This window comes from Dermochelys coriacea, chromosome 11 (assembly GCF_009764565.3).
Source record: "Dermochelys coriacea isolate rDerCor1 chromosome 11, rDerCor1.pri.v4, whole genome shotgun sequence".
NCBI lineage: Eukaryota > Metazoa > Chordata > Testudines > Dermochelyidae > Dermochelys > Dermochelys coriacea.
The window spans coordinates 39,572,044-39,586,868 of record NC_050078.2 but is presented as its reverse complement, the minus strand read 5'-3'; the positions used below and the strand labels follow the sequence as shown (position 1 = coordinate 39,586,868).

The 14,825-nt window shown below is 39.5% G+C and overlaps 1 protein-coding gene across 5 annotated transcripts in view; it reads right to left on the bottom strand.

The window, feature by feature from the left end:
* PPIG (peptidylprolyl isomerase G) overlaps positions 1–14,825 on the bottom strand; it is a 36,695-nt gene that overhangs the window by 6,990 nt on the left and 14,880 nt on the right. For 4 of the 5 annotated variants that reach the window (XM_038421553.2, XM_038421557.2, XM_038421558.2 and 1 more), the window contains 4 exons: positions 13,957–13,986; positions 13,675–13,814; positions 1,976–2,180; positions 49–216 (listed from right to left, as the gene is read on the bottom strand). In XM_038421553.2, the coding sequence (XP_038277481.1) occupies positions 49–216; positions 1,976–2,180; positions 13,675–13,814; positions 13,957–13,986 (543 nt within the window). Of the gene's footprint in view, positions 1–48; positions 217–1,975; positions 2,181–10,301; positions 10,992–13,674; positions 13,815–13,956; positions 13,987–14,825 lie in introns of those variants that run through there. The other variant, XM_038421559.2, reaches the window with a different exon arrangement.

The window sequence follows — 14,825 nt, the reverse complement described above, 5'->3', positions numbered from 1 at the left end:
CACACCATTGTCAGTGTGCAGTCCCACTCAAAACACATGTAAGCTTACCTCTCTCTTTCCTTCTCCCTACTCTTCCTTTCTTTTTCTTTTTCATCTATTTTAGGAGGACTTTTTCTCATGAGGAACCTGTTTTCTGGTACAGGAGGGATCTCCTCAGGACGGACAGTCGACAATGGCTGTGCTTCAGGGTTTTCATCTTCACTTTCACTGGATGAGCTTTAGTTATACACAAACAAAAAGCTATCAATGCTTCAGTTTTAAATATTTGTGTACTTTAGATTCAGGCTTTCCAGGAAAGGCCTCTCAACCTGTCTATACTTAAGTACTTCAGAAGCTTTGTCAACTGAAGATACAGATAGAAAAAAAAAAAAAAAAAAGAGGAATTATTTACCTCGCCATCAGAGCAATTTTGAAAAGGTCCAAGTTCTGCAGGTTATAGTTAATGGTCTTCTTAGTAGTAATAAAAAAAATCTAGCTAAGGCACAAAAATCTGAAAGTTATCAACCCAAGCACTTACAGATATTTGAAAGTATTTACACATATAAAACAAAGGCTAACGCTTCAAAAACAGCTGCCATTTTGCTCCCATGAGGTCTTCACTCGGAGATGTATATTATGTATGTATTCCTAACTGACATTATAGAAGATTTTTCACCAATTATTTTTTCATACATACAGTGAATTGATGAATATACTTATATTGTATCTTTAGATTAGAGCTGGTTGTAAATTTTCTGGGGAGCCTGAGCATCCATAGTCTGTAGCTCTGAGCACAGCCCTGCCATGCCAGGGCTTCTAGGCTGGGAGCATGGAAGCCCCTCTGTGGAGCTGGGAGCATGGAAGGAGTCCAGCTCCCAGCTCCGCAGCCACAAGCATGAAAACCATGAGAACTCTGATTCATAGGCCTTCCAATCAAATTTCCAAAAACCAAAATTTCTCACAAATTGAAAGTCCCAAGTTTCAGCCAACTCTATTTTAGAAGAAACAGAGTTTGGAAAATTTATATAAAAAGGGTCACGTTCAGATTGTATGTTGGAATGTACAACTGTGAGGAATTGTATGATTATTTGTCGGAATCTAAAGGGAGCATGAGAAAGCTGAGTGCGTTTAGATGGTAAAATACATGAAGCTGAGGATGGTCTGGAGAATAGCACTACTGTAACAGATGATGATTTCCTTGATTCTTAGTGGTTGCGCTGAAAGAAAACACACTTATACAACAACTTGACTTCTAAGTCAGATTTTTGCATGGGAATACTGTAGTAAACTATGGGTAACATTTTCAGAAGCAGTCAAATGACTTAGGAGCCTAAAGTTCCATTGCCTTTTCAGGAAACTTCGGTGTGCTTGGGCAAAATTTTCAAAAGCACCAGACAAGTTTAACTTTGGCACCTGATTTTTGAGAAGTTATTACAAGTTACACATCAGTAAATTAAGGTGTTAATATGTTTGAGATTTAAATTTTGTTCATTTTAGACCTGTATGCTCCTCATCACACATTATAAAAGTCTCATTGTGTATAAATTAATTCAACTTAATGAATATAAAAATGAGTCAAGGTATTAACTTTATAATGTGCAATTTTACAAATCAACACATGAAAATCTCAATCCAAACTATTTAAGTGGCTCTCGTTACATATACATTATTGCCAGTGTAGTATTAAAGCAGGAAAACGGAAGTAATTTACAAAAAAAATAATCAAGGATTCTGCAATCCTCCATACACCTAACAGTGCTAGTTCAAACAGGCATGTACCAAAGAATTATATTATATATGTGCAAAAACTGAAATGACTGTATTCACAGAAATGTTTTCCTACATCGACATCAAAGCAAGAAAGTAGCTAGCTGAAAACATTTATTTTTCTACAGCATATCTACTAACATATATTACGTTTTACATTTAAAATTTTTAACAAAAGCAATTTGGTCTGGTTCCAAAAAAGTCTTTTAGAATAGCAATATAATCCTACCTTTTCTTACTTTTCTTTCTCTTTTTCTTTTCCTTCTTATGTTTTTTAGAATTTTTCTTGTGTTTCTTTTTTCTCTTCTTAGGTTTCTCTTCAGAAGCACTTTCAGAATCAGATGATGAATCAGAGGAAGATTTTGAATCACTTGAACTTTCTGAATCGCTGGATGAGGAGGAAGACTTGTGTCTTTTCCTCTCTTCTTTCTTGGCTATAAATCAAAGTTACAAAGACATAAATTTAGATGTCAAAACAGTTCCATCGAAAGCTCAGAATAGACAATTCTAATATCTCCCGAACTTCCTAAATAATTCTGACACGATACTTTACCTTGTAACTAAAGTCTTTATGGTAAATACATAATACATAATAAAGATTTGGGGAAAATATTTTTGTCATACAAATAAAGGAGAAATTTTAAAACACATAATAGTCCATTTATTTTAATTACAAAGGAAAATTTTATTACCAACTGTGAACTCTCAGTAACACTTAGCACTTTAATCGTACTAAAATATTACTTCTTTTTAGAAGCAATCTTACATTAAAATTATATCACAGAATGAAAAGTCTTATCAGGAGTTTGTTCTATAGATCCCAGTATTAACAGTATCTCAGACAATCTATTCTATTCAAACCCAATTAAACTAGTTTGAAAACAGCAGCACATGACCTAGGCTGATTCAATGAGTCACTTAGCAGCTAGCTCAGCATGAAAACCACAGACTGGGGAAGACCCAAGAAAAAGATAATTCTTCTTAAGTGAAACTGAGCTCAGAAAATAGAAGTGACCCTCAAAGCCCATCATTTTTCTACAAAAATATGCTATGAAGTATGATGGTGCAAGCCAACTACTAATTGTCTCAGGTTAGAAGGAAACCTCCACCATGGGTGGGTTTTTCCACAATTATCCACCATAAAGTTCCTTTCACCTTCCTCAGTCCATGAAAGGATACTGGTCAGCTCAATGGACCATTAATCTGATCTTGTATGGCAGTTTCTATGCTTTATCATATCCATGTCCTCTAATGAAAAGGAATACAGTGCCACTTTTGAAGGCAGACATCAAGTCCATTAGGGCCCGGATTGAGAACCTAATTTTTTAACTTTGACAGTATGTGAAGCACGCATCATTAAAAAGGAGCTGATGATGGCAAAAGTAGTAGTGTAAAAGACACAATTTTAAAACAATAACACGTATTTCATCCTTTCATCAATCAGGTAAAATAAAAAATAAAAAGGATGACTCAACTAGATATATTAACCAGTTCAATCCAAGCTATTCTCTAACCAGATTCACCCACACCCCTCCAAAAGAGTGTCAAAATAGGGGAGCTGTAGGATATTTTCAGACTCTGGAACATCATAATTATAATTGGCTAATGCAATAGTTTTATTTTCCCCTCTTTCTCTCTCTCTAAGTTGCAAAGAAAAACATCACTGGGTATAGAACAGTTTTGTATGGTAAAAGGCTGAATCTCAGGCACTAGAGAAGACAAGACATGCCAAAAGAAAATTTTTAAAAAGTGAAAAGAACCCTATTGTGCCTGCAGAAAACTGCATTTCAGCAGAAAGTTTATTATGATCTTAAAAACAGACTTCAGAGTCAAAGAAGGATTTTAAATTTGAATACGACTCCCAGCTGGGATCATGTTTGTCTGCTTAAACAGTTATTGGGAGCTATGTTAGAAGTGAATGAATCAGCTTCACTACTGGTTTATGCTGATTTCAGCGGGCATACACCAATGTACAGAAAATGGAATGTCTGCGTGATACAAATTATAGTGGCAAAAAGCAGCCTCAAACTTTCTTCTAAGGCAGGGGTGTTTGCAAAGGGAGAGGCAGGAGCACAAAAACGTGGGCACAGGAAGTCAGTACAGCTAGAAAGTGGATGCTACTACCTCAGAAGAAGGTCTGGTTGGATGTACATCAACTCAGTGAATCCCCTTTGAAGCTGCAAATTAAAACATTGCCTCCTCTGGAAGAAACCATGAGAAAGAGCACCAAAAGAAACCAGTGAGGTGAACTGAGCACAAGGGCTTTGACAGTGCAGAGAGGCGTAATCCATACCTAGCTAGTGGAATAAGATGTGGTTATAAAATAAATATTGAGCTAATACCGTGGAGTAGCTGTTCTTCAGAAAAATGGTCACATTTACAATTACCTAAATTCCACAAAATATAGCCTTAATTTTCTTCATTGCAGGTTTACAAACCCATGCAGGTTGAAATGACTGGAGCTCCACAGTTCAACAGAAGCGAGCCCATCAACAGCTCCAAATAATTGAAGGCTGACAACCAGCTTCTTTCCTGTGAAGCTCCTTAATTCAAGAAGTGAAGTTGTAGAGAAACTCCACTCCAGCAGAGATCTCTGTTGGCAGCCCTGACAACATGAAGCTGTTCTGTATTCAGAGAATTTAAGAACAATGAGCGGGTTTACTGTGTTCAATTGACAGTAGTAAGGAACCTTTTAACTCAATTCAGGTACTGGAAGTTGTATACTAGTTATTTTGGAAGTGAAATGGGAACTCAGTTAATTCCATATTTCAAGTAGAACCACTAGACAGTAGTCAAAAGCAGAGGACTGACCTTTATGTACAGAGCTAGAGGAGGTGAAAAGCTTCTCCTGAACAATTGTATACCTGGAAATCCCGTTTACAGGAGTATTAACTGCTAATTCAGAGAGCAGTGTGTTCATTCTGGAAATTATTAGTAACTTGAGGTCCTTCAAACCACTCAGCTGTCATTAATAAAATGTCTGTCTTTTGACAGAGTCAGAAATTGAGTTCCACGATCATAGTCATAGACATAAATGGCCAGAGTAGGTGTTGTCATGTTCAGCCCTCAAGCTGAGGTTTTTTTTTAAAAATAGAAATTAAAAAGAGGCGATAACCCTATAAAAACGAAAGAAGAAATTAATACCATTCAGATGTTCACATCTATAGTCTCCTGCCCAGTCATTTATCTATGCTAACTACCTCTTCTACCCAATGGAGGGGATATAAGGAGAACAGTTACTTCCCCCTTTCCCATCCATTAAACAGAAGGGCAAGCCAAGCCAACAGCACACTCGTTTTTGAAAAGGTATAATTCTGGGGACCTGCAAGACAGCAACACAGAGAGAACAAATCTCTCTGACCTAATTCAGTTTCACATTTTAGGCCTAGAGGTTGTACAATCAGTGGATTATTCAACCAATAGTTAGGACAGGATAGCCATTTGCTTTCCAGTTATTATTACACCATCCTGACAGATCATAAGGGTTGGAGGTAGCTGTATCCCAACAATCAAATGCAAAAAGTGTTTATAAAATCCTGTATGATGGCCATCATGGAGGCAAAAGCAACTTACTTCTCCAGTATCGATGCATCACCTGTAATCAGAGGTTAGTATTTCTCACTAAGTTTTTTTAATGTTATCACAGAAAAGTCTGTTCTGATCTGGACTGGATTGACCAAATCAGTGGGGATAGATCCACATCTGGAAGGCAAAACATCCACACCATCTCTGGTTGAGTTTCAGCCAACTTCCAGCACGTACTCTCGATGTGTTGGGGAAACTTCAGGTTATTGTTTGCAAGTTGGACACTTCCCTCATGGCTAGCAAGATCAAGTAGGGAGACACTGTTTGCTGTTGGTAGAGTATGTTAATTCTTTCTAAGGGAGGGCAAGATGCCGGTGTTTCTCATATGAGCAATAATTAGGCTACTGATAACCATCTCTTCACCTCAACACTCTTACTACCACGCTGTCTCAAATATGCCTTTTCTGGATAAAATTATTGAGCATGCAGTAATGAGGCAGTATGTGAAGTCTTCAGATTTTCTTTGTTCCCTGTCAATCCAGTTTTTGATTGGTTGTATTTGGCTGACTCTTCAATTGCCCTTTAGTGATGGAAGCAACAATTTCAAAAGCTGTCTCGGTGGGCGGGTAAGATCACTGAATCGGTTCTGCTCTTTCAGAGATGGTGGTGTTGGCTTGCTAGTCCAATGGCTTTCTAGAGGAATTCTGCAAGTCCAATGGCTTTCTAGAGGAATGTATATTGAGGTGCTACCAGTATACTGGTGAAATGCAACTCTATTTTTTTCTTCGCATGCAGACTGGGTGCTCTCTTTGCTTTTCCAGTGCCTGGTTGAGACAGTGACTTGGATGACAGCAAGCTGATGAAGCTGAATCCAGACAGCAATGAGGTGGAGGTATTCACTGCAGCGAAGCTTCTAGAGCAGCTGATGGGCATTGCCCCTGAATTTTGCTCATCCTAAACAAGGGGGTTTGCAATTTTTGAGCCCCACATGGTATACTGGCCAGAAGTGTCTTTTCCCAACCACACCTGTAATAACTGTAATCACTTTTCAGATTTACACAACTTCACAATTATTCATACCTTTGTGACCTACAGAATGGATGAGCATAATGTTCTCGATATTCTCACTTGGAAGTTTCAGCTGGTATAGACTGCAAAAGCCTGATGGCCTACTGCAGTTGGCCACAGACACTACATCAGTGCTCCATAGACTGTTAGCCTCCCGTTCACTTCTGGGCCCAATTCAAAGCGAAGAGTTCTCTATAAGAAGGCATATATGGTTTGGCTCTTAACCGCCTGAGACCATTTCTTTAGTTATGCACCACCATGACAATTGAAGTCAGCTGACAAGCTTGTTAAGCATCCCTAATACTACTGGCAGAATGTTTTCAGTGGAGAGGCCTCTACTCTACCATCTGCTTTCCTTGTTGGTCCAATACAGAAGAACAAGTCTATTTTCTCAAGCTTTTGCCCAAGAGGCTTATTTATATGGTTTGTATAGAATGTTGACTTAGTAAATTATTTGTTGTACAAATTCAAACAATACAAAATTTGTGTATCTGTCTACTGAACATGATGGGTGCATTTTTAAAATTGAAATATTAATGGCTTCCAAATGTATTCTATGAAAAGGAGTCTGGTATGAAATGTCCACTCTTTCTTTGCTGTACACAGAGTCACCACCACATACTCTGCTGAACAGCCAATAGATAACAGTCCATTCAGTTAGCTCTGAACTAACTCGTGAGAAAGACCTATGATACTCTACTTTCATACTCTTCCCAAACATCGAAGAACTTTACTTTCTCTCCACTCAGGACAGCATCCTCCTAGAAAACACCACTGCATTTCTTCCTATCTAAACTTAACTGAAACAAGATGGCTCCAAGCCCCAATTAAGAAATGTCTCTGTACAGAATGAAAGAAAGGGTGAAGTCAAGTACTGCAGTTCCAAACTGATTATTAACTAAGTGGGAATTGAAGGTAAGGAAGTCAAGGGTAGACTGTTGCAAGCTTACTTCAATGGCTGATATATTTGTGGAAGAGGACAAACATGGAACGCTGTGAAATTGCTTTGCAAAGTGAACACAAAGAATGGCAAGGATCTTCTGCAAACTCGTGATCGTTTATGTCCACAGGCAAATATGCCTTCTTGAATACCAGGACAAGCTTGCCCTCAGTCAATTACAGGCCACAGCAGAGAACTCACTGTCAGGGTTTACTATAAAAGAAAGAGGACTTTGGCTGACAACCAAATATTATTTCTCTCCATTCGTTTTCTTATAAAATTTCAGACTATAAATATGTCTAAAACAGGCCCCTTCCTCCCCAGCCCATCCACCATATTGTCCAGAACTTGTCAGACTTCATAAATCATAGCCAAATGGCATAGTTGTCTACTCTCCACACTTCAAACCTCTTATGAAATGTAGTCACTCTTATAACACCACAGAGTATTGGGCATGAATGGGAGACAGCATCTGGCCCAACAGTCAGACTTAATTCAGACTCATAAAGCTCAGGCCAGAAAAGACAACTAGATCATAGAGTCTGACCTCCTGTATACCATTTAGGCCATTACATTTCCTGTATTGAGCCCAATGACTTGTGTTTGACTAAAGCGTTATTTTCCAGAAAAGCTTCCAAGTCTTGAGTTCAAGACATCAAGAGGTGAAGAATTCACCACTTCCCTTGGTGATCAAATGGTTAATCACCTTCACTGTGATTCATGCCCAACTTCCAATTTTAATTTGTCTTGCTCAACTTTCAGTCAGTGGTTCTTGTTATGCCTTTCTCCACTAGATTAAAGAGCCCACTAGTACCAGTATTTTCTTTCCACTAAGGTACTTATACACTAATCAAGTAACCTCCAAAGCATCTTTTTTGGTAAGCTAAACAGATTGTGCTCTCTGTGCTTGTCTGTGACTGCAAGGCATTTTCTCTAGCCCTTGAATCATTTCTGTATTGCACCTTCTCCACATTTTTAAAAAGGATACCAGAACTGGACATAGCATTCTAGTGTCTCTCGCCAATGCTGTATACAGAGGTAAAATCCTCATCCTACTTACTGCTCCCCTGTTCATATATCTTAAGAATCACAATAGTCCTTTTTTCCACAGCATCACACTGGGAATTCATGTTCAGTCACTTGTACACCATGATCCTAAACCCGCTCCAGAGTCACTGCTTTCCAGGATACAGTCCCCCATTCTGTAGGTTCCTTATTCCCTACTGTGTAACTTTGCATTTTGTTATATTAAAGTTCATTTTGTTTGAATGGGCCCAGTTCACCACATGATCCAAATCACTCTGAGTGACTGTATTAACCATTCCACCAATCTTGGTGTCATCTGCAAAATTTATATTTTTATATTTACTTTCAGATCATTGATGAAAATACTGGACATCAAGCCTAGTACTGATCCCTACAAAACTCCATTAGAAACACCCCTATTTAATAATTATTTCTTACTGACAACTACTTTGAGATCTTTCAGTTAGCCACTTATTCACCCATTTAATGTGCATCCTTTTGATATCATACAATGCTGATTTTTTAATCAGAATATCATGCGGTACTAAATCAAATACCTTACAAAAAAGTCTACATATATTACATCTACAGTTACCTTTATCAACCAAACTTGTAATGTAAAATAATTAAATCAGATTTGTTTGATAAGACCTAATTTCAACAAAACCATGCTCACTGGCATTAACTATATTCCTATTAGTTAACAGTTGAATCTTATACCAGCTTTTCTTTTATTTTGCCTGAGACTGATGTTAGACTAATTGACCTATAGTTACCCAGATCATACCACTTGCTCTTTTTGAATACTGGCACATTAGCAGCACTCTTCCAGACTTCTGGAATTTCCCTGGTATTCTAAGATTTATTAACAGTTTATATCAGTGGGCCAAAGATCTCCTCAGACAATACTTGCAATTGGCAGAAAGTTATCCAGGCCTCCTGATTTAAAAACCGTATCCTTAGCAGATGAGGACATCCTGCTTAGTTACTAATGAACTTGTGATACAAGTACATCCTGTGTCTTTCCAAATACTGAAAAGGAATATTTATTGAACACTTCTGCTCCTTTTGCACCATTATTAACAATGTTACTGTGTCCATGTAGTAATGGGCCTATACCATTATTAGAATTTCTTTTGTTCCTAATACATTTTTAAAACTCCTTATTGTCTTAGTCCTACCAGCCATAATTTTTGCCCTTGTCTTATTTCCTTTATCAATTTTTTATACTTCATAACTTCTAATTTATATTGATTACTATTTCCCTTTTTTTTCCATGTTACATATTTCTTTATTACTAATTTCTCTGAGGTGTCAAGGGGGAGAAAAAATTGGTCATATCATTCCCCTCACCTTAGTGAGAAACCTATCAAACTCCAAGTGAAAGATTCTGTTTTGGCCTTCTGTCACTTATGTCATGCTCTTTGTTCTCCGCAACCCTCAGAGACAGCCTTCCAACTATGCCCAAAGTCCAATTAAATTAGCCCAACAATCAGGTAACCAAGCAATCCTTAATTCCCCGTCACCCATACCCCACATTTATCACTTCAATTCACCCTCCTCCACACAGTCTTCATTCACCGATGATAGTACCCTAGAATACAATCCCCTTATTTTTACCCAGTTGGAAGTATCTGAGAACCCAATTTCTACCCCCCCCCACAAAAATTTATTTTTATCCAACTTTACGCCCTCCAACTGCAACTCTAGCCCTTCCCTCTGACCTCACTGAAGCTCCCCACTAAACCCAAGATCTGGCAGCTTTATTGCTTGTCCTTACAGATAAAGCCTTGTAATCCATTCACCCCCTTCCTTTCCTGGATATTGCGACCTCACCAAGTCCTAAGCCAAAAGTGTTTTAATTCAGCCTTCCTTGCTATGAGATGATGATCAAACTGCAAAGGTATTTTTAGTCACTCTCTCCAGGAACCCACCCACCCTTCATCTTTATGCCAGTCCCCCTGAAGCAGTCTGCTCCAGTAACTGCCACACTCACATAGCACATGCTCCCTCTTGCTTCCTGCAGTAAAACACTGCATAGCTCCACTGTTTGATGCCTCTCTGCTGCTGGTCCTCCACGAACACCAGTAGTACTCTGTTCCGCTCACCTCCGAGGTATTGGTCCTCACATCTGGATTCCCTGGCCTCTTCCTGAACATGGCTCCAAGGGTCTCTCCTGCCCCATCATTCAGCTTTGGACTGCAGCTGAGCCAATATCCTTTTGCTGATGTGACGACAGACTGTTCCTCCCATCTCCAGGTACACAAGTCATCATAGCTCACCAGTGGATCCTGGTCGTGCCCTCAGCGAACCAATTTAGCCATACAGCCATCTCCCGCAACGGGGATAGATTTCCTCTTGCAGTAGCCTGCACAGGGCCTTTCTCTGCTAACAGCAGAGTCCTCCACTCACCACGAACGCTGTCACAGTCTGCCAGGTAGCACCTTCATCAAGCTGGTTCGGCATTAGCGCCCCTTCCTGGGGGCCCACACTCCTCCCCGCACTCAGCTCTGCCCTCCACCTGCCCGCTACGGGCACCTCTAAGGCCTCTTGTTCTCCATATTCTCACCATGCTGCCCACCAGTATCTAGTACTCCCAGGTGCCTCATGGTCAGTTGAGTGGCTCAACTCACGGCCCTGGCAGCAATCTCCCTCTGCGGCACATCAGAGCAGCTACAGGAAGCAGGATCTCCAGACTCCTAGCTGTACCCAGGCGAAGAGGCACAAGAAGAGGGCCCAGGACTCAGACATACAGGTGGGATCAGACAGTCAGATCTCTCCAGAAGTCTGTTTTCTTTCAGGAAAAGTTAAAGGAAAAAGATTTTATATTTATTTCTTTTATTCTTTTGCTCGGTGCCACTTTAAAGCCCTCAAGCAGGGCCTTAAGGCACCAGACAGTTCAGCTCCAACTAAAACCTCTGTTAATCATTCAGTTTCCAAATTTTTAGAATAGTCCTATGAAGGGAAAAGGGTGGACTAGGATATATGCATCATGTAAGGGATTGTCTTACCCACAAGCTCTACCCATTATATATATTAATCTATATCTACTAGCCCTTCCCATCCACTGTTAGAATATTACATCTGTCAAAGACAAGTGCTATCCAGGAAAATTGCTGGAAAATAAAAGCTGACATCCTAATATCCAGGACATCTTACGAACCAGCTGAAAAAGTTGTCTGACTTCTTGACACCTCTAGCCATGATGCAGCCTACCACTGAATTTTTGGGAATGAAGGAGATCACTTCATAACCCAAAGCCATTCTTCTGCCAATCATGTCAGAAGATGGAAGAACAGCATGAAAGAGGAGGGAAATAAATCAAGATGTTCAAGTATTAATGTTTGTCTGCTTCCCTTAGTCCAAAGAAACAGGGTAATCCTTGTCTTGTGCTTCAACATCCTTGTTGCAACCCTTCCGAGTAGGCATAATCTGGAAGGTGCTAAGAATGAGAAAGCAAGAGGGTCCCTATTAAAGTTCCTATCAAACAGGCATCCTGAGGCTCCTGTACTGGGGTTCTCCATCACAGTGACAGCAGTCTTTGTACAGTAACTCCTCACTTAAAGTCATCCCACTTAATGTTGTTTCGTTGTTATATTGCTGATCAATTAGGGAACATGCTCATTTAAAGTTGTGCAATGTTCCCTTCTAACATCTTTGGCAGCCGCCTGCTTTGTCCACTCCTTGCAGGAAGAGCAGCCTATTGCAGCTAGCTGGTGGGTGGTTGGAACCCGGGTGGACCGGCAGCCTCCCTATCAGCTTCCCCCTCCCCTAAATTCCCTGTGCAGCATCAGCAGGCTACCAATTGCCGGCAGTTCAGCTGTCCCTCCCCCACTGCCATGGGCTGCTCCTGCCCTCTGCCTTGGAGCTGCTCCCCGAGCCTCCTGTTTGCTGGGGGGGGGGGAGGGGAAGAAGAGGGGGGCTAATGTCAGGGTGTCCCCCTCCCCTCTACTCCTGCACCCCGCTTACCCCATCTTCCATAACGCAGGGGGGACACAGGGAGCGGTCTGTGGTCTGGTCTCAGCTTGCTGATCTAATTAACAAGGCAGCATACTTCTGACCCCACTCTTCATACTTAAAGGAGAAATGCACATTTCTATCTCTCAAACACACGCAGGGTGTGTGTGTGTCTCTCTCTGTCTGCCCTCCCTCCATTCCTGCTGCTTTGTAGAGTGAGAGAGTTAACCCTTGAGGGCTCAGCCAATTGCTAAGTTCATCATTTAGCAGTAAGGCATTCCCTGGGAAATCTCCCACCCTCTGACTCCTCCACCTCAACCAAGCTTCACAATCATCATCACTGTGTACCAATATTAAATTGTTTGTTTAAAACTTATACTGTGTACATATTATATACACTATATAATATAGTCTTTTGCCTGGTGAAAAAAATTTCCCTGGAAACCCCCTCACTTACATTAAGTCTTATGGGGAAATTGGATTGGCTTAGCATCGTTTCACTTAAAGTGACATTTTTCAGGAGAATAACTACAACGTTAAGTGAAGAGTTCCTGTACTGAATTATTTTGTCAGAAGACTAGAGGCTAACTTCCAACACCATGTTCAGCTCTGGAAGAGTACAGTAGAGCAGACATCCTTTCCAGAGAAAGAGCAAGATTCTGTTATATCCCTGTTTATAGTTCGAGTACCTTACAAAGCATACTTGCAGCAGGGCAAATTGCAGGTCTTCCTAACCTAGCTAGTCACCTGAAGCACTGTAGATGAGTACTATACCCAGAACCACAAGCTCAACAGAAGCAGTACGTGTTAAGAAAAGTCAGACTGACATCAGTATATTTATATGCCAGATGACACTTTATGGGAGCAGTACCTATCAGAAAAGTACCAGAAGCAGGTTGGGCTAGCATAGAAAGGCCAAACCTTGAGAACCATTGAGAAAAGCATGAATTCATTCCCCAATGGCCAAGGGCAGGGGAGCTGCTGTTCTTCCTTGTTCCTAGAAGGAGAAACAAAAAATAAGAGGCTGGAGTGCCAAAATGTGCACTCCAGCTGCCAGGACAAAGGAAGAAAGACTGAAGAGGAACATCTGGGACCAACTCGTATAGGCTGTTTGAGATTGATATTTATTTTGTCTATAGGTTACTTGACATATGACTATGTGGGAGATTCTTTTTTAACATTAGGATAAAATACATAAAATCATATGTCTAACAAAATGACATTTCTTTAATAATGTCTGTCACTAGCTTTTCAGTTACTAAAAGGTACACAGTTCACTACAGGCAATTACTAATGTCTTTATGAACTCTCCATCCATTACAAACATGTTTCTATTTACTATTATAAGAACCAAGGAAAAAAGCTACACTACACTACACCTAAATGATTAGAAATAGGTAGCTCAACCTTACCTTTGGATTTTGGAATCAATTCTCCACAACTCAGTATTCGTACTTCAGCATATGGTTTACTAGATGCATCTGTTTTCTGGTTTTCTATCTCTCTCACAACTTCCTGGCCTGTGATGACTTGTCCAAAAACAACATGAAGTCTGAAGTTTAAAAAAAAAAAAAAAAAAAAAAAAGATAAAATGCATGTTTTCTACCGCAATAAAAGATTAAAAATATTTAGCATCTCAAATTTTCAAACAGCGTCCACTTCACAAACACAAATAAAGGAGATAAGATATTTACCCATCTAAGTGAGGTGTAGGCTTGGTTGTTCTTTTGATATCATCAAAAGGAATAATTAAAACAAAGAGAAAAACAAAGTTAGCACCCTTTACAAAGGAAACAAAACTGCATTCGAAACAAAAGTGCATGTATTAAGTTAAAAGTTATTTTGAATAAACTAATAAATTAAGAATTGTTTTGTTCAATTTTATAACAGTCGTAGTTATAGTTTAAGTATCACTGAATGAAACATTACATAAGGTTTCTACTAAAATCCTTACTTTGATAAAAAAGATTTAAGTAAATGAAGATATTCTAGCATTAATCCAATTTTTAGATACTATCTTGTATACATACATTACAAAATTCTTTTATTGATTCAATCATACGAACAATTGAGGGCAATTTAAAAAGAAAGCGAATCTGATTCTCAGAAGAGACTGCAAGTAGTCTTATAATCATTAGAGAAGGAAGCAGTGGGAAGTCAGAAAAAACAAAACAAAACAGGGCACAGGCTTCATGACATTTGATGTAGCTCCAGAATGGACTTAAAAAGTCTTCAAGAAGAGCTTTATACCTATAGACAATGCATGTGATTCACACAAGGTCCTACACCCACGGGTCAGGGCTGGACATTCCATGACATGCAAGTGTCAATCATGAGAGCAATCATAAGCTGGGCTGAAAGAGGCTAAAGATCTGTCAGCAAGCCAAAAATAACTGTCTACTTTTAGACAATGCATGCGACTCATCACATTAATTAAAGGAAAGATCTTTATCAATTATAGGTAACAGGATCAATTTCAAGAGAGAATTTTTTCTGGAGATAAGCCTGATTCAAAGGAATCTCTCTGTTGTAGATATGTTGTGATAAATTCAACCTTAGATTT